The 21120-nt window shown below is 36.8% G+C and overlaps 1 protein-coding gene across 2 annotated transcripts in view; it reads right to left on the bottom strand.

Moving 5' to 3' along the window:
- Window positions 1–21120, bottom strand: part of LOC131055532 (uncharacterized) — an 87698-nt gene that overhangs the window by 39680 nt on the left and 26898 nt on the right. For both annotated transcript variants that reach the window (XR_009108396.2, XM_057989998.2), the window contains exons 4-7: window positions 9469–9539; window positions 1978–2067; window positions 1535–1756; window positions 1299–1391 (exon numbers count right to left, since the gene is read on the bottom strand). Coding sequence is in view for 1 of the 2 variants with exons in the window: in XM_057989998.2 (XP_057845981.2) it covers window positions 1299–1391; window positions 1535–1756; window positions 1978–2067; window positions 9469–9539 (476 nt within the window). In the remaining variant the exon portion in view is untranslated. The remainder of the gene's footprint in view (window positions 1–1298; window positions 1392–1534; window positions 1757–1977; window positions 2068–9468; window positions 9540–21120) is intronic.

Here is a 21120-nt window from a genome sequence, read left to right on the forward strand (position 1 = left end):
ACCATGGCAAAGAGGTTTACAATAGTATGGAATGTTAACAGCATGTTTTTGTTCATGAGAAGGGCTGCATATTAAGTGAAATATTTCCATCAGGCATTTTGTGTTGTTTTAAATTGTTTTACTTGTTTTATTTGTCAATGGAATTGGACCAACACTCAGAGTAAGGATTCTTTGTTTATGAGCTGACCTAGAATTATCCATGCTGGTTCACAAATCAATTTTTACCAACATAATTATATTATAATAAAACTTATAATAAGTGATGACTTAACACAAAACCCAAATAAAATATCAGTGGTCATTAGCTTACAATTAAAGTTCTAATAACTATATAGACAAAAATACTTGAGCAAGTTTGGCATGAATTTATAAAAAAGAGAGCACGCGCTAAGAAAGGTGAGAGCTCCAAAACCTTCATGCAAGTGCTATTACCAAAATCCTTTAAAGGTAATATAATAGGGAGCAACCTAATGGCCTCCCTGAAGACTTGCATAATGTACATAAGTACTTAAATACAATCTGCCAATTCTGCCCATTTTTCTCTGCCCTGCTTTTGCAAACTTATAAGATTATAAAATGTGCATAGTAGAGGTGTATCATTCGTAATTCTCTCCCATGCGTGCTCTAAATGCATGACTTAAGGAAAAATGTCTGGGGCGAAGAGATAAGATGTTATCACATTAAACATGACATTTTTCTGGATATATCATAGGTAAACATTTGAATTTATAAAAAACATTTAAAAAACATTATTAGAGAAAATACCTCAAGGCCAAAGATCAGAGGGTTAATATCAAATCAGAAGAAAATCCCCTGCCTTCATCACATGATACATTTGAATTTTTTGTTATATTATCAAATTCCCAAATGACATTTTCTCTCATATTTATATGTGGCGGGCATCAGTAAAAACATGAAGAATTGCAATTTAATCACTGTAATTAAAATGACCTTTGATGTAAATGAAACAGGCAAAAAAAATGTGGATTAGCAGATTTTATTTCTCATACTGCAATGAGACAGAATAGCCTCCCAGTTAGTTCATTTGATAGACAAAAAACACCCAGCTAGAAAAACACAGACAGAAATGTAACTGTTGAATTATGCCATGTGGTATATGCTTTTCAAAAATACTATATCAATTTTATGTTCATAAAATATACCAATTTTTCAAAATTTGAGTATAAAAAACTTTGTTTTGCCATGTAAAAAGCAATACTAGTGCATGCGACTAGACAAACTGTATATAATCAAGAACATATTAAGAAACTAAATATCTTTTATACAATTCAACTTACCGGTTCAATGCTTGATGGCCCTTCCAATTGTCCTTCAATATCTCGCACATTTCCTTTATTGAGATCCATCCCACTACCTCCACATAGGTGGTTCTAGGAAAATCAAAAAATTTGTATTAGCAGTTGTCAGAAACTGAAAAGTCTACTATAGAATTTTTTATTTTTTTCAAAAAGCATATTCCTTAAAGCATGTCAGACAAATTTTAGAAAGGGAATCTTCTATAATAATATGGTACCTTTAGTTGCTGCCACATTGTATGCCTTTCAATATCCTTAGACTCTAGACCTCCAATTTGGCGATTTTTGGCTCTAATATCCGTAGAAGTGGATCTTTCACCAACTTCAAGTGGCCTATGAATACCTTTGATTTTCCTTTCAACCAATTTTGATCTATTTGTCCCTGGAGGCGATGTATCTGAAATGTTGCGACCCCATGTATACATAACATACTTTCTCAGCTTCAAATTGAAAGAAATTTAGCAATCAGATAATCCACATAAGATAAGAATCTTTTCTTTCTGCGAATAGTAAATATAATCTTAAAGCCTCATGTACAAAACTTTTCTAACATAGAGAAAAAAAGAACTCAACACCTGCAACCATCTTCAGTTAGGCGCAGTAGCTCCAAACATGTTCAACAGAAATGAAGAACAAGCATAACAAAGAAAATTATCCATACTTTATCCCAGCGCTTTCGAGCACGTCGTCGAGCTTCAAGCTTTGGCAAAATATTATCCTCATAGCGGAACATATTCACCCTATATTCAAACTGCATATCCACAAGAAATTATTGTCCGTGACATTGTCATATATTTTTCAAAAAGCAAACCATAAGTCACCTAGGATAGAGATAATGCAAAAATGTTTTTAAAAGAAAAGTTCGCATGATCATTGTTTGAAATTTAGAATTTTTAATACTAACAACACAGACATATTAATACAAATTATCAAATACATATAGTTTTTGAAAGATCCCTGACTAGAAATCTGATCCAATCTGCTGTTTGTTTACAAATTCAAATTCTTTGACCAGCGAATTGTTTACTTTAGAATTTGATGAGGTTTTGAAATTTTGAAGTTTTGATGTTTTATGCGAGAATGATAGACAATGCTTATAGCAAAATAGATGCCAAACATAAAGAATATCAACTGAACTAAATTCAAGTATCTGATTTTTATTGCAGCTTTTAAAGAAATCAGAATAATTTACCAAATTAGAGATATTAAGCCCAATTGTCTTACCAAGAGTCCAACGCCTGCCTGGATAAGATCCATTTATTGACCCAAAATGCATTAACTATTGAAACGGAAGCTTTCAAATCACTACAACAGCTCCAATGAGCTATATTTGACTAATAATGAATTACCAAAACAAAATATGAGAAGAAATAGCAAGTCAGCTAAGAAAAATGTTGCAAGGCAAGATTCCTAAATTGTGACCTTTTTCCCCAATGATTTGTTGCTTCTGCTCAGATCTGATATTTTCTTCCCTCCAAACCTATTGTGATCTCTTATTTAGACCCCAACAATGAAATCACAAGCTAATTCTCCAAACCCTCCAATTATTTTATTTGGAACCCCAGCTTGCCCAAAATGGTACAGCCAGCTACCTGGAGTAGTACGGCTGTCATAAATGCACTTATTTTGTTGTAGAGACCCTCCAATCTGCTATGATCTGTGGTTCTCATCCTATAATTCCTGTTACAATCAATAACCTCTGATTTGTGACCCCAAATGGCCAAATATGAGGTGAATTCTGAGTGCTGATGTAGTGTGAAAGGCTGGGGTATCGTCCAACCAGGCCCAAATCAAAGGTTTTTGTCTCCAATCAGGTTTCCTCAAGCTGTTCCTGCAATGGCAGACTGCTGCATGGTAAAAGATTCAATAATTTTCCAAAAGCATACCTCCCCAATTGGCACGTACAAGCCTTGTAAGCCTAGATCAAACCCTACATGGCATCTTAGAAGATTCCAAATGGAATCTTTGGGCTTCATAATGGTTCACTCAACTTGAGGGGTCAGCTTATCATTGAATGGGACCACTTTTTTAAATATAATTCACTTAGGAAAGTGTGCCAAGGGAGTAATATACAGTTTTATAACTTTAAATTATAAAGTTACTTTATTAACTTACCAAAGTCATAAAAATGACTAAGTGTATGATTCCCTATGGCAAGTAAATCATCCCCAAACACTAGAATTCACCTGTGGAGATGGGTGTCAGGTGAATTCCCCATCCTGATAGATCACTCATGAAGTGGGGACATTAGAGTCCTCCCTTCCCAGGATTGCTTGCCCTCAAGCAATATCAAGCAACACGCTGCTCCACTCTGATAAAATTTCCCAAGCAAATCAATTCCCGGATCCCATACCAAGATGAGAAATCCACTACAGTACCTGAAGTAGGAGAGCATGATGTCAAATAACCCTTCACACAGCAAGGATAACGCTACCACACTAAGAGTAACCAGTAGCAAACTCAAAGGTGAAATATATATGCCATCATAGGAAGAGTCAAAGCACATGTCACGTGTATTCAACACTGCAGAATTTCTATGGCTCAATGCCCCGTGATTATATGCATCAATGCCATGATGAAGGAACAATAATTCACTGCTGTTATAAATCTGAAGATTAGAACTTGTGTCCTCAAAGCCGGTACAAACAAACTTAATCTTTGCTGTCCATTCTTTAATCTCATATTCAATTTCATCAACACTAGATGGAAACTGACCAACACCAACTGAAAAATCAGAATAATACAATTCCAATTTCTCCTTATCATCTTTGTGGCAAATGTCACGAATATGAAGGAGACGCTTCTTAGCTTGTTGGGCTATCAATTTGGCATGTCATGCTCTTGCCAACCAATCCTCATTCAACCTCTGGGATTGCTCTATATCAGCAGTTCCAAAGTGCACAAAATCTGATTTACTACAAGATGCACCGATAGTAGCTTCCAACCAGCATGCTGTCATTCTTTTAGGCTTTCCTTCCGTTGAAGCTCTCAACACCACTTCCTTCCCATCCCTTGAGAACTCTAACTGCATCTTATGATAATCAAATGTGTACCTACCAATGGATTGTAGCCACTACATACCAAGAACCACATCATATTGCTCTATCGGTATCACATAGAAATCATCAGTCAAGAGATAAGTTCCCAACTGAAGGCTAAGTTGAGAAACTCTCATTGTGCAACTCAAGGTATTACCACTAGCAGCTGTCACTATGAATCCTGAAAATTTCTCATCCTGTGATCCAAATTTCTCTACAGTCTGCTCACTAAGGAAGTTGTAAGCAGCACCAGTATCCACCAAGCAATCCACTAGCTGCCCCCTAAGAGTTTTTAGGCTAGAGAAATAAAAAGAAAGCTTTATTTGACCAATTTTAATCCATATGCACAACAGATGCTTTTGCCCTCTCACAAACAACAGACATTCACTGTCATTATCAACCACTAATAATTTGAGTTTTCCATCTTCCAGCAAACACCTTTCTGTTCAGGAATAGGGAAAACTCTGTTCAGGAATAGGAAAACAGTTTTCCCATTCTCCACCTAGCAAATATCCTTCCTATGCAACACTCAATAAATTATATTCATCTTCATTGCCTGACAAACAGTAATTCTCCTTCTGGCTAATGGCACTTACTGTTTCTGCCTGACATTGCTAACCTCACTTTACCATCTATCATTCTAAAATGTTTACCCCTGTTTTTTGCAAACCAGCGTGTACTTTATATACAGCACAAGACACTCAAAAGCCTTCCAAGAAACCTTGATGACATCTAGACCACCATCAATAACAGCAATGACAAGACCATCATTATTGATATTACCAAGCCTCTCAGCATTGTTCGCAAGACCAGATTATAATTAATCTGGCTAGAGAAGGGAGAGTGTGACTTGTCAAGAGGTCGTTCTTCAGATACCAGAACATTGTTAACTTTCTTAAGAGCCTAGTTGAAGTTAGTTTTCAACACACATGAAGCAAGGGAATAGTATTCAGAATATTCTCTAACATTGGGAGGTAAATATAAGACTTCAGGGATAGTTCTTTACTTTATATCTCATCCCATCCTCCCTGATCTCACCCCTCTACTAAATAATGATGGTGCATAAGATGTGGAAATGCCTTCATATGCTTTTGTTCATGATGAGGATGTAAACACAAGTGTACAAGGTTCAGAAATGAACGAGGTGGGTATGTTTGAAATGCTTCATATTCATCTTTGCATGGAAAACTGTGTCATTTTAATCCCTGAAATTTTTTGATCAGAGATTAAGGAAATGTAAAACAATTAGCAAAATGGGAGTTCCGCTGATGTTTCCATTCATTTATTATATCATTCTATTTTCTCTCACCCAAATGACTTCTTAAATCCATGCTTGCATAAAAAGTTGTCATTTTAATCCCTGAAACTTTTTGAGCAGAGAGTAAAGCAGGCCTATGCTACCCAAGGATGCATACCCAGCCAAAATTGGGTCATCCACGGCTGGAAACATCTGGGGGTCGAGGGGACACTTCGGAAACATCCCCTGCCGTCCCCAAAAATGAGAAAAAATTCAGAAATGTTTCCAGTATGCAGGCAAAAAAGGTGGAAACGGCTGGGGACGGCTAGCCATCCCCTACAACATAGGCAACTTTAAGTTGCTTTAGGAAAAAAAACTCAAAATAATAAAAAATAAAGGGGCAAATGGGGCCCATAAGGGCGCCCACACCCCATTGCAAAATCCCTAAAACTAAAGCAACAATAAAACATTTAAAACAAAAACAAAAAACCATATTTGTGTCAATATGCAAATTGTGAACAGCTGAAGGAAGAAGAGCACAGCTGGATGAGACAGCCTCTCATAGTGGCAGTGACTCAGACTCCAATTTTGATGCAGTATTAGGAGAGGCTTATTATGGACAGCTGCATGCTAATATTTCTATATATTTCAAATTTGTCATTTTTGTAGTTGAAACTTACTGCCTTTGAGCATTTTGATGAAATTTTTATATAATGTGTGTTTTGTAAACTGATGCAATTAAATTTTGTTAAAACTTCATTTGTTTGTTGCTCTATGAAATGAACATATCAAATGAACTCCAATGTTATGTTTTAAGGTTCTATGATGTCTATGCTGATTGCCTTATCAATGCTATCATATGAATATTTAAAATTTTCTACATTTTTTAAATTTTCCCTTTCTTAATAGCCATCCCCTAAAGTCCCCTAAAGTTCCCTAAAAAATGGCTCTCTCCCATCCCCATCCCTGAAATACGGGGTAACATAGAGGCAAACAATTAGAAGAGCAAGAATGGGAGTTCCACATATGTTTCCATTCATTGATTAAATCATTCTATTTTCTCTCACCCACATGATTCCTTAATTCATACATTTAGTTTGTTTGGGGTTAACATCAAGCATAATATGGTTTTGTGTCTGTTAAAAGTCCAGTTTTATAAGTGGGTTTTGTGAGTTTTTAAACATGTGAAAGATTGAGGAGAGTCTACAGCAGGGGAATTCATATTTTAATGATGTCTGTAGAATTTGAGAAAAAGGGCAATCCATAATAATTTATTCATCATGGTAAAGGCTGATGAGCATCTTCAGGTAAGCTCCATTAAAATCACTACTCCAACCGGTCACTCCCATTGACCAGATAGGAAACAAAGTGAAATAGACACTGAACTAGGAGATCTTAGGCTTGTTTGTAATAACCACTCTCAATGTTTTTGAAAAAAAAAATTGCAAATAAAGCCAACAAATAAACTTGCAATATTGGAACTCACTATTGTTTCATAAACAGAGACATGAAGGAATATTCATTTAATGCTGTTAACAAACTAATTGAATAACAAACAGCCCAAATGGACACCAGCACATGATAGAATCATTTAATTTGATACCAAATGAAAGTACCTGAACTCATATTGATAGAACTGAGTGAGCATGGACTGGAAGTCTGTAAACAGGGGGTAGCAGGACTGAGATTACCCTGAATTCAGGTCTGGACAGCATGTAAAATGTCTCTGACTACGGCCCAAATGTGCTATGGATGCCTCCAAAGGTTTCGTAACAATTCAATGACAATTCACAGTAAATGCAACCAAGGAAAACTCTGTTAAATGACTGTACAGTAGATCTGAGCATGTCTGGACTAATAATAGACTGCTGAAACCCAATCAAGAAGGAAGAAACTCTCAACTACAACCACTTTCAGGCATAGTTTATCCTTCCAACAATGCAAATTTGCTCCAAACTATCCCAACAGCCTTAATAAGCCTCCAAACTAAGTCAAAGACTCGCAAATAATGGTATTAAAAATTTCAGTCACTCTGTGCAAGCAGCGCTAAAACCCAGAAGGGCTGATTTGTCCCAAAAAAATCATTTCTTCTCCGAATGATGCCATTTCGGTACAATATCATCTGCCATCATAAAACAATCTATGGGCACTTCATTCCAATGCAAAATACACCACCAAACTGGATAGGGAAGCTCTTTCACCACCAAAACTAGTGCTTTGATGAGAGTTTTCATCTTCGATCAAACATCGGAAGAACTTCCCTGTTCATTACAAGAGCATCTTGTCATGTGTGCAAGTGAGAATAATGAAAATTAGAGCCAAAAACCCTTTATATTTAGTCGGAGGGAAATTAGGGCAATTTGAAATTCATAATAAATCATTTTCCCTTGAATGCCTTTGCAATTTTTAAAATAGCTTTATGTCTAAGTCCCCCTTTCCACTCGACATCCACTTGAGGGGGACAAAACATAACTTTATTAAATTAAAACACTAAAGTAAATATTTTAATATTAACTTTATAAATTGAGTGTAATAATTTAGTAATCCAGACCGTTTTAATATCAACTTCATAACTTTAGTGTAATAATTTAATAATCCAGACCACTTTTTGGAAAGAACCATCAAGGCATCAAAAAAAGAAACTGAACATGCCAGTTAGGAACTGACATCGAAGAATGATGCTGGATGCCAAAACAGGCACTTACTAAAAATAGCAGCATCCTCTAGCAACTGTGGAGAACAACCCAGAAGGCCCAAAATGCTACAACAAGTGTCACCGCAAACCAGAAAGCCAACTAAACTTCAAATCATTGTTGGATGCCAAGAAAACCCGAAACTGAGCTCTCGAAGAACATTGGAAGTCTTCCAACTCATGTGGAAACTTACGGAAAAATCCAAAATTTGGCCAACACTCACGAAATAATATGGCATAAAATGGGGACATTACGTTGTTAGAATGCAAAGATAAATAGCTAACTTGTCCAACAGTATTGGAAATCAAACCCCATTTCAACTTTCAACCATATCCAAAGTATTGGTGATTATTAGGTTGAGAGTCGAGACCATAAGCAAGTGGACACACTGTTCTTTAGTTGGCACAGTAAATAAGGCATAGAAATGCTAGAATAATTTAACACAACCTCGTACTTAACAGAAGCAATTATTTATTGACAAAAACACAGTCTTCAGTTAGTGCTAGCATCATTAGGAGGAAGGAGAAACAAAGAAGCCCTTAACAATTCCAAAAAAGGAATAGTACTTTCTTTCCATCTAAGAACTGCAACTGAAGGAACGTTTGGGATAATGATTTGAGAAACCCATCAAATAACCATCAATAGTGAGGATGATGATTTTTTCTAGATTTCACTTGATTTTGAAGGCCACACAAGCAATCCTCATGAGGTTTATATAAGGATTGTTCCCAATTCCAATACAACTTCAGCATGCTTAATTAAATAATGATAGGTTTCTTTAACCATATCACCCTCTTTCCCATTCTATCTTAGTTTACTCACATTCAAATGGTATCACTTTGTTATAGTAGCCATTTTACTTGTGGCTGTTCTTTTCTTTATCTAGACAAGAAACATTTGGAAGTGGAAACAAAAGTGAGGATCAACAATTAAGAAGCCGAACATTGTGTATTAAGAATAGTTGCATACAGCATAACTAACTCTCCATGAAACCATCTATTTGCATAATTTGCAATATAAATAAGAACTCATTTCTCATATTAAAACATTCATATCCATAAACATTGGTTTTAATATCAATTTAGTTTTAAGTCCATTATTTTAAAAAGCACAAAAGATTCCAAGGTATGCACTAAAAAACCACTGTCTATAAAATGGTAAAGTTTTAGAGTTAAAAGACTTACTTGTGCTAGTAGATAATAGAACAAAGCAATGCTTATTGCATAGAGGCCACCAAGGTCTGCAAGGAATGTCACTGCATCATGAATAATACTAAAAGATATGAGATGGGACACCTCGATGGTTGTCAGAGAATAATCAATTTAATTACTTAGCCAAAATGATCATGAAAATCAGCGTGTTCCTGAGAGAGGTTGTTTAAAATATCAACCTAGGAAGATTGCATGTGGTTAATAACTTGATCATTTGACTATGAGAATTTCAGTTTCATATTACTGAAAAACATGCCATACAGCAGACATGTAACCAGCACATCCGGACCATTAAAATCAATCGTTAATGCATTAGAAGTAACCTGGTGACCCTCTGAAATAGGAACCAAAAACATAGGAATCACCACAGTTCAAATATAGCATGTTAGACAAACAAACCCAGTTTTGCAGAAGCCAAAGAGCCACTGAATTGAGAAAATAAGAATAAACCACAGAAGCAAACTTGGAAGGTTAAATGAATCTTGACCAGAGATACTGCCTCACTACATGATATTAGAGTACTAGACAGCTATGAAATTTATTCTAAGTTACCAGGTTCGCTGGCTGGGCAGCCAGATACCGGTCTGGTTCGCATGGCATTCGTGTTACTGGTCCGGTCCATATATCTGCTATGTCATCCGCAAAAAACAATGGCAGTCATCTGTCACTGCAACTAAACGGCAACTATTTGCAGCCCAAGAAATAGAAGTTCTGGCAGAATATAGGCAGCGGGGGAAATTTTTAATTGTTTAAATTAATTTTCACCCCACGGAAACAATCATTCATCCATTTTTATCGGTTGGCTATCATATTTTAAATATACGAATGCACCATGGTCATTGAATTACATTAAATTATATTATATAATATAGAATAATATTGTATTAATATTATATTATATTAATAATTAATATTATATAATAAATTAATAATATATTATATTATATAATATTATTGAATATTCATATTATAATATAAAATAATATAATATATATTATATTATATGATATTATAATATATTATATTTTTAATTTTATATATATATATAATTTTTACATTGTTTTTGTACTGACGAACCCAAACCCCTTTTCAAAATTTTGCCGGCAACTTAGAATTTATTTAATGCCTTGGAAATTCAGTGAAGAGGAAGAAGACCACATACATCAGGACTTGCATCTTCAACCTGTTGTAACAAAAGCATTGTAACAGAGGAATTTCTTTGGTCTATGTAGCCCTATTAATCAATGCCTGGATGAACCATAAAACAGATCGTTGTTTCACAATCGAGTAATTGGTTGTATCCATTTCTAGTGAGGAGATTATCCAAGTGTTTCCCTTCATCTAGGAGATTGTTGATCATCAATTTCAGAAGTCAATGTTTGCATAAGAGTCAGATGAAGCCTTGGTGTTACCCAGAGCATTGCAGGAAAGTAGAGGGCAGGTGTGCAAGCAGACCAAGAAGCAATTTTTGTGAGATGATGAAACTGCTAGTCTCCTCAAGTGGCAATTTCGAAATCATCACAAGCAATTTAACAACTGCCAGCCTTCCCCGAACGCAGTTCTAACAGTTAGTGGTTGGTTCATGACCATCCTGTGTTGTCAACTGGCAGTTTTGGAGTCACTGCCTTATGCAAGCACTGGTTTTAATCAGAAAGGAAAAGTAAGTTCAAGGGGTTTGGATGGTTCTTTGTCTCCCAAGTATGGGAAATGCCTTTTGCCTCCACCAGAGACATGGGAAGGCTACATGTAACTCTTCATTTTGTGAAAAGGCAAGCTCACTTTGGATCCTCATGTTAATTTTGTAGGAAAGTTGACTATGGAGTACCATTTTTGAGGTTGCAAACTTCATTGCAGATGTTCTAGCTTGATTGTCAACTTGAAGAGCTTGTTTTTGATGTTATGTCATACTTCAAGAATGTAGCAATGACTGGATATAGTGGAACGAGGAGTTGGTAGGATTTCTCCCCATTTTCAGGGTATATTATGTCTACGGTCAATGTCTTGCACCGTTCTTTTTTTTTCCACATTTAACATGTTATTCTGTGTCTGTTTGATATGCAAGTAATTAACTTATCTCACCAATCAGTTGTTTTGCAGTGTTTGAGTAGGGTGTAATAGTCAAAAATATGTTGTTAAGGAGCTGTTGAGGAATATCTGCTTCAGTTTAGGGATCGGGTGGTATTAAAACATGTTAGAAATACCTGATTTTGTTAGATTTTAAATATGGTAGATGAGAATTCCATGTTATGCCCATCACCAGATCAAGTGGGAGTGGAGATTTGAACCCATTTGAACCTGAAATTGATAATAGGGATTGAAATAGATCAACAAGGATGGCCAGATACAGAAGAAAGATTCAAAAGGTCAGAGAAGGATGTTTCCTGGATTTACAGGCTTATGGGTAAAATCAACATGCCTAAGAGCATTTTCCAAGCCATAACTCAGACATTGGATATAGAAAGAGAGTAAGAAAAAGAGGAACAGTCCAAAAGGACTGATCAAGAACAAGAGAAGACACCTTCAGGAGGGAGCAATATTTTCTTTAAGGCTGACGCTAAAATCAACATCCAACCACTCGATGAAGCGAATGCAAAGAAACTAGATCAATGGATTGCACACAAACAGGTCTATTTCAGTTTGCATAAAATGAGTCCGCAACAACAAAATCATTTTGCAATATTGAAACTATTTGGTTGTGCTCTTACCTGGTATGAAAATCCTGTTTACTCTTCTTTCTAATAAAACCATACTTGACATAATGAACAAATAGAGCAGTAAAATATACCTTTATCCTAATATGAAGGTATACCAAAGATGATTAAGCCAAGGATCAGACTCCTTTTCTTGACCATGTAAAGTTTATTTGAAGGGCCAACAATTGCCAAACAAAAATTAATACATAGACAGACACAGTCATATTAACAGAACATAGTAAAGGCATTATATGCTAACTACAGCATCCCCACCCAAAAGAAAAGTCATCTTCTAGATGACAAAAAAAAAAGTGATCAAAGTAACAATAGGTAACATTTTCAAAATTTGTTATAGTATAGTAGAAAAAGCAAAATCTGTGTGCTGAATTTCCCACTAGCAACCAAAACAGCCTGATCATAAACTGAGCTTTCCACAACCAGTGAGCTTTCTACAACAGAAGAGAAATGATCTAGTGTGATTGCTTCAGCTAGAAATAAAAAGGAAAACCAATTAAGGAAACTTTGATCATCAACAGAACGAAATGAACCAATGTTGTGACCTATTTCACACATCGCCCCATCGCAGATGGGGACCCCCCTGTTTTTGCTTTTTAGGGTTTTGTCCTAGCTCTGCAGTTTCATAGATCCATTTTCTCTGAGAGTTTTAAGTTGTTTTGAAGTCATCCCGAGCCAAATAGAGAAATCACGCTCAGATTTGTGTCTGAACGTTGTCAAAGTGCTTAGAAGGTCTGAAGGACGAGGATCGCGATTGCTTTGGGTCATTTCTGACAATTTTCTATTTTTAGGAATTTTTGTTTTTTTTCTTTTTTCTAAATTTAGAAAGTTTTGTTTTTGGCACTTTGGGCACAATCTGGGAAGCAGCTTTTTTGGCTTGCTTTTTCCGCTTTTTGCTTTTTTCTACTTTTTTTGAAAGTAGGATTAGGGTTTTGTGCCTTAGGCCATATGATCAGTGCCCATGTCCTCAGAATTGAAAAATTTGGTCTCTAAGTGTAAAAAGAAAACCTAATTAGGGGTTTGTTCCTCAGGCCATATGACCAATGCCCATGTCTTTAGAATTGAAAAATTATGTCTCGAAGTGCAAAAGGCAAGGTGGAAACCCTAATTAGGGTTTTGTTCCAGATAAACCTAGCATGAGCATGGCAGATCAAGTATAAAGGTGACAATGGAAGTAGGCACATGGCTGTCCAGATGAAAATTCGCTCAAGTTGGAAGGCATGAAGTCAGAAGTTCAATCATGAAAGATAAGACATCGCCAATGAAGTGCTAACTCCACCAGGGCACAAGTTGAACATGGCACAAGAAGCATGAACCCCGCCCAAACCAAGAGAAGAATGGAAAAGCATTGGACAAGTCCACCTAGCCAAGGAAAGAAGTTGGCAAACAATTGGCAAACTCCTACCTTCAGTTAAGAAACCCATGGCAAGAGTTAATTAAACTCCTACCCAAGGTTAAGTCGGTAGCATAAAGAATGTCCAACATGCTTCTATCTCCACCCAGCATGTTTGGAATTTGGCATGGCAAAGGAAATGTGAACTCCCCCAAGTCAAAAGGTTACATGTCCAATGCACCTCAAAGTCCGCCTAGGCATAAAGCAACATGTCCAAACACATGTGAACTCCGCCTAGCACTAGCAAACATGTCCAAGAACATGTGAATTCCGCCTAGCAAAGAAAAGCATAAGGACATGGCATGAAAGGATGACAAACACAAGTTGGCAAATAGAAAGCAAAATCCCAAGGAGATAAAACATAACGCAAGATGGTGAAGTAGACCTCAGGTCCACATTGGCATAAGCCCTTCCAAGACCGCTTGCGCATGGCATGGTAAAAGTCAAAACAAAGTTGGCAAACAAACTTCCAACCCTGCCTAGCCTTGAGAAAGGATGGCGAAGCATACTCCAAGTCCGCCCATGAAAGAGATTGCTAAGGATAATATGGTAAACCTATACCAAGTTCGCCTACGACAAGGTTGAAAGGGAAAAGAAAGACATGGCCAAACCTTGGCACATAAACATCCAAACTCGCTCAAGGCCAAGACAAAGATAAACAAGATATCCAAACTTCTATGAAGACCACTCACTCTTGGCTAAGCACACTCCGAAGAAGAAATTACAAATTTTGGACATGAAAACAAAATTGGCCAAGATGAATAAGACATTAGACCTACCAAGTTACCCTAGGCATAAATGGAATATGTGAAGATGCCTAAGCCAGACATGAAAATTTGCCCAAGACTTGAGATTAGACGTGACAATGATCAACTTGCCATGGCAAAAGACAAAAAATTGGCTAAAGGAAAAATAATTTTGACAAAAAAATTGCACATGAAATCAAGGGTCAATCAACGAACAGGTTGGAAAATAAACTTGACACATCAAATATTTTTAATATTTTCCAACATTGAATTATTTTCGAAGGGAAAATAATTTTAACACTTAGAAAGATTTTCGAAAATTCAAGAATTTTGGAATTTGGAAGAAAGATCTAGAATTTGAGAGAGAAATAAAACTTTCCATTTTAGAAAGATTTAAAACGTAAAAAACAAAAAAATAATAAAAATACCAAAAAAACAAAAAAAAACACAAAAATGAAGCTTCTAAATTTAAAATCCTTAAACTCTATATATTTTCAACTAGTCACTTTCAAAATTCATTACTCGGATTGAAAGATTGGGGTGAAATTGAGAAGAAGTTTTCTCTCTCAAATTTTTGTGAAAATTGATTTTTGAAGAGGAATTTTAAAGGAGTAAAATTTTCTAAGTTTTGAAACACAAGAACAAAGTGTTTTTTTCTGATTTTAAGACAGAATCATCAAAATTGAAGGTGAATTTCAGTCACAAGATCAATTTCGAATACCCAAAATCTGAGTTTGACTGAATTCTTCTATTATTATGTCTTCTTTCTCTAAAAATTCATCAATTTCTAGACCAAATTCTTCACTTCCAGTCTGCTTTTTTGCAAAAATTTAACTTTTTGACAAGCTGAAAGTATTTTCAAGTAAAAGGGTCTGAAAATCAGAATTAAATTCAGCAAGATGTCTTGAAAATAATATTGATTTTTCATGTGTTTTGCAAGTTAATGACCACCAAAGGAGCACCTTCCAGAAAAGCACCAATGAAGTTTGCCAGTAAAGGAGTGCAGCTAGAATCAAAGATCAAATCTAAATGGAATAATGTCACAGACACTGACCTTGGACATGTGGATTTAGAAGAATTCAAAAAGAGAATGTACGGGCATGATGGATACCTACCGACACCCATTGCTCACCGGATGATGAGAAATGGCATCGTCCAAGCAGCTGGATTTCCACCGGCTAAAGAATGTGTTGAGCTGATAGTTGAGTGTGCTATACACTACAACACAAAATCAAGAGAGATCATTGCACCTGATGGAAGGGTTTTAGCTAATCTTTCAGAGTTAGCCATTCAAGAGATGTTTGGAATACCAAACTACAATAAAACCTCATACAAGACTAAAGAGGATACCAAGAGGATCTATGATAACCAGTCTGAACTTTGTGCGGCAAATTTTAACAAGTCATGGTTGGAAAAGAAAAGACCCCAAGGGAAAGTGCCAAAGAATTTGTTGCACCCATACTTCAAAGAGGAATATGGTGATATCATCCTACTGCTAAATAGGGTAATGGGCAGCCCTCTGGGAGAGCCATTCAAGACGTGGATGTACTATTTCATTGATGAAATTACCTCGGTAGTAAAGATGTTCAATTGGTCCTGCATAATCAACAACAATCTTCATGAACAGTTGATAAATTTGGAGAAGACAAAGTCATTCTACATGAGCTCCTACATTATCTACTCATTGGCCAAAAATTTTAGATATTCTGGACTGATCTGCAAAGGCGTAGTTGGCAATGGAGAAATTGAATTCAAGTCTTATGACTATTACCCGCAGCTCTAGCTTGAGGAGAAGAGCCATTTCAAGCGAGTCAATGATGCATTCCTGATGTACATCACAAGGACATTACAAAGAGGAGCTCACCAAAGGTTATCTCCTGAAGCCAAAAGTTTAATCAGCAAGTATGGATCCTGGTTTATCCAGTTTCTGAAATGTACATACATAAGAGTTCAAGGTTTTGATGGTCATCCTTACCAACTTCCGATCTATCCAACCAATAGGACGGTCCTACTTGAAGTTCTCAGACAACTAGAAACATATCAGAGCTTCAAAAGTATAAGGTAGAAGGCAGCTATATCCTTTCCATTCTTTATTGGAAATATGAAGGAGTCTTGTCCGATAGCACAAACAGCTGAAAGTGTCGGACTAGAAATGCAATGGTATCCCTTTACATTCTACCGATCCAGAGCTAATTATGATCCTCACAGCAATATTGGATTAGTGAATGGAGATAGATTTAGACATAGAGTGGACATAGAGGATTTTTGGGCAAATGCTGCAGATGAATTTGACATCAGGAAAAGGTTATCGTCTAGACTGCCAGTAAGCTTGATCAAAACAACTGAACCTTGTGCCGGATCAGCTGGAAGATAATGCTGAATATGCTCAGCCTAGCTTTGATGAGCATGCACCTCTTTCTCTTATCAAATGGTCAAAACCAGAGCATGCAAACTTGACCACCTTGATGCAGCCAATTATGAAATATTCCAGGTGGTGGGCTGATCAGCAGAGTCATAGTTTAAGGAGAAATATAACCTTGACTTATGACCTGATGGGTGAAGCAGAAGAATGTTCTTCAATGCAGAGGCATCTCAAAGTGCCAGGCCAATTGAAAGTGCTAAAAAGAAAGGGAAGGCAGTTGTGAATGAAGGACCTGCTCAGAAGAAACAAAGGCTAGAACCATCTCGTTCTGTCGCATTAGCAAACATAAATGACTTATTGGCCATTGATGAGTCATTGGCAGAGATGGAAATTCCTTCCCCAGTTCATGGAGAAAACGTAGAGTCAGCCATCAAGAAGATGAGCAGCCTTCGCCTCCTACCGGCACAGAAATATTGGAGTCGGACAATGAAATGGATGTTGAAGAAGGTGAATTTCAAGAAGGAATGATTTCTACCCTTCGGGGTATCACATGTGAAGAAGGCAATCAGGAAGTGGAAGGCATTGAGCAGCCCACTATTCCTGATTGGTTGAAGGAAAGACTGAAAGTAAAGACACAAGGAATAGAAGTTCAAGAAGAGGATGATATGGCAGATTTCTTGGCCAGATTAGAACAGGTTGCCACAAAGAAGCCAGCCGGAAGGTTTTCCACCATCCAGAGAGATGAAGCCGGTTGCCGCACAGTGCAGATTGTTGTGCCAAAAGTAGATAAGGCAAAGGGAGATATTGGTCCCCATGAATATGAAATCACTGCAATCAGTTTAGGACCAACTACCAAGAAGCAGGAAGCTGAAGACTTAGATAATTCAGTTGCTTCCATGAAGGCAAGACTAGACAAGGAAGTAGAAAAGGAATATGAGAAAGAAGTTGAGCGCCTAAGGGATTATATTCAGCATTTGACTAAGCCGCTTGATCAAGCAAATCCAGAAGCTCCTCCACTCTTGAATTTACAGGAAACAGTCAGAAGTTATGAGGAAGAAGCAGTGACAGCCAAAGAGACCAAGGCATGGATGGAAAGCATAAGTAAAGAGGCAGCCACATTTGTGGAAGGGTTAGCATTGACATATGGACAAACCTCCTCTTTACTCTCCAGGATTGCAAGCATGGCAGAAGCATGGGCTGACCTTCAAGTCATTCAAGACAAAATTATCCCATGCCTTGAAACATTAAAAGGAGTTCTGAAACAAGAGTTGATAAATAAGACTATAATTGAAGCAAGGGCAACATATGATTTCAGTAGTTGGCATTGGACATTGGTTGCACGGAGTGAGGTCTTGGAGAAGGTAAAGGCTGATGCCAATAGAGATAAGGAGCAGATAAAAGAAATTCAAGACAAGGTTTTCCTTGTAGCTGCGGAAGTGCTTGAGAAAGAAACTATCCGAGATAAGGATATGCGACTAGAAAACCTAAAGGCAAAGACACAAGAAATCTTCTCCACTGAACCAATCTTGAAGCAGAATTTGTCGAAGGCATCAAACCTCCTGTCCATCAGAGATGCTTTCCAGAAACAGGAGCTAGATTGGGAAATCACTTTTGTTGTATGTGCAGATGATTTGGAAGGATTAGAATTTAGGGTCAGTATGCTGCCACATGTCACAATGGAGGAGGTTGATCAGATTGTGTCCAAGTTCATTGAACATTATGCCTCTCAACAGGACAAGGGGGTGCAATCCTAAAAGATAGCACCTTGTGCCACTTGTCTCGCATGCACTGCATATTGATTTTATTTTGGAAAACCCTAATTAGGGATAGGTTGTCTTAATCTCGACCGTTGATCTTAGATTGATCTCGGCCTTTCATTTGCTTTCAGAAACTCTATATAAACTCATTCTCTCATTTCATTTCAGTGTGGAGAGATTTATGAAATTATTGTGTAGAGCTACTTGAATAATAAAAAGTCCATTATCAGTATTGTTTTGAAATCTTATTGTTCTCAAGTGGTTGCATGGTTGCATATTTTCTTCAACACATAGAATGGATTTTCTTTAAGTAATTTGCTTTGAAGTTGTTAGATGAATGAAGGATTGATAGTTTAGATTGGTGAAACTTTTGCTCATACTTTCTTTGGATGGATGATTTTTGTTCAATGTGTAATGTCCCCACTCTAGCAGATTGACCAAGTATATGTGCGTTAGCCTAGCTCTACATGGTCCCGAGGGCTAATGAAGGGTTTAAAGGGATCCTGGAGTGTTTTGGCCTAGTCATTTCCAGTTTGGGCCAAAACGAAGTTGATTTACTTAGTTTCAGGCATACTTACTATTTTTAGTAAGTCAGCAGGACACAACGGGGGCTAGTTTTGGTGATTGGATTTGATACTCCTTGGCGAGAGCTTTCCGACGAGCTATCACTCACGCTATTCGGAGTCCGATTGCTAATATATTTTAATGCCTGAAGTTTTATTAAAGTAACATTTAATTTAATTGTAAAATATTAAAGTGTTACTTTAATATTTATTTTATGGAGATATGTGTAAATCAAAGGGGCAACCAAGGGAGACATAAGTGAATATTTTAATATGTTTTATATTGAACATGTTTTATCTCACATTGCTTGAGTGAGTTGGGTCGCCTCTTGGAGAAAGAATAAAAGGGAGCTTTTGTGGCTTCATTGGGCATGTGGAATATGAGAAGAATTTGGTGTGTGAGTTGCAGATCCGTTCTTGGCATTAGAGGACGTCTATCCTCTCTTGTGACATTCTAGACGTCATTTCCTTGGGGTTTGGCCTTTGGAATCCATTGCTATCAGCTTCATTTACAGGCAGATTGGGTGCTTTTTTCCAGCTACAAGCAGCAGCATTATTTGGTTGCATTTCCAGCTATAGGCTGCGACACTATTCACGCGGGTACTATTCACGCGGGTACTATTCACCTGGCACTATTCACGCAGCACTATTCACCTAGCACTATTCATGCAGCACTATTCATGTTACTGTAGCAGCAGAATTAGAAACCTTGGTTGGAACATTATGTCAAAATGCTGGAGTATTTAGTGAGTTGAAAATAACCTGCTATGTATTTGATTTTGTTAATTCTAGAAATAATATTATAACAGCAGTAGTTCAATTTCCAGCTTGCCTATTATTGTAAATTCTTTTTAGTTCATGTTATGTGGTTTCATACCTGTGCAAAGACTTAAAAACAAAAAAAAAACACATTGAAACATTAAACGGAGGAATAAGGAGTTGGCTGCAAACTGTTTGACTAAATTCCTATCAGCAGTGGGGTTAGTTTTTGGGCATTCTAGGGTGTCCATTACACAATGTGTAAAGTTAGCTTGAGCTCTTGATGTGGATGCTTAACTTCTACTTTGAGTAATATTGTTCAATTGTTGGTATTATTCACAAGTATAAAAATCTTAAGCACAACCCTAGAAGATTGCACCCGCTTTGCGTAGTTGTGCAAGTGTGGTGAAACAAAGTGTCGTTACTGGTTTCACCCAGTCTTTACCGTCTCTTGAGTTCACAGACATAGCTTAGAAGTAGCAAAGAGTTCCTGAACCCTTATCCTTTTTTTCCTTTTTTTGAATAAGTCAAAAATCAAAAAATCAAAAAAAAAAAAAGAGAGCATTCATTGCCATATTTTTTTAAGTCCTAGCTTGTGAGCGATAGTTGTCAAGCATAAGTCCCCCTTGTATTTCAGCATACATAACCAAGGTAGTTATCCAACATAAAGTCGCATGTTCGCACATATAGACCTTGGGGTTGCCTTGTGGTCTTTCTCACAATCTTGGCACAAGTAGTGATTTTGTTCAAGAGAGGATAGAGTATCCTTGGATATTTTATTCTAATGTTCGGTATATGATAAAACGTACACCAACAACCAACACATCCAAAAGTGGGTCAATATATGGAGAATGCATTCACCATTGACCATACAATTTAATATATAGTTGGTAAAAACCAAACAAACAAGTAACTCAATCAAGTTGTACGTTGAACTCTTAAAAGTACTTCACCAAGTGGATCATTGAACCTAGATGATACCACTGGCACTTGAAGAGCTTGTTCAATATCCTCATATGCCATGAATGTTCTTTCATCCAATGCACCTGCCCGAAGGAATGATTCATTGTCTATCCATTACATGGTTCGAGGAAGAGCCAATTACCATTGAATGACCAATGCTATAGATGACCCACTAATTAACTCAGTAAGATACATAGCTATGGCACTTGCCTGGGTAGCAAAAGGTGAAGAAGCATATTCAAGGATTTTTAGCAAGGCATAAGAAGGTTTGTACAACATCAAGAATGGGAAGAAGAACAAAGCATATGTCAACAGTAGAATGAGCAAATTGAATTGGTTTGAAGATTAGATGGTCATAAAACACGAAAAGAACC

Source organism: Cryptomeria japonica, chromosome 10 (genome assembly GCF_030272615.1).
Source record: "Cryptomeria japonica chromosome 10, Sugi_1.0, whole genome shotgun sequence".
In the NCBI taxonomy this organism is placed as follows: domain Eukaryota; kingdom Viridiplantae; phylum Streptophyta; class Pinopsida; order Cupressales; family Cupressaceae; genus Cryptomeria; species Cryptomeria japonica.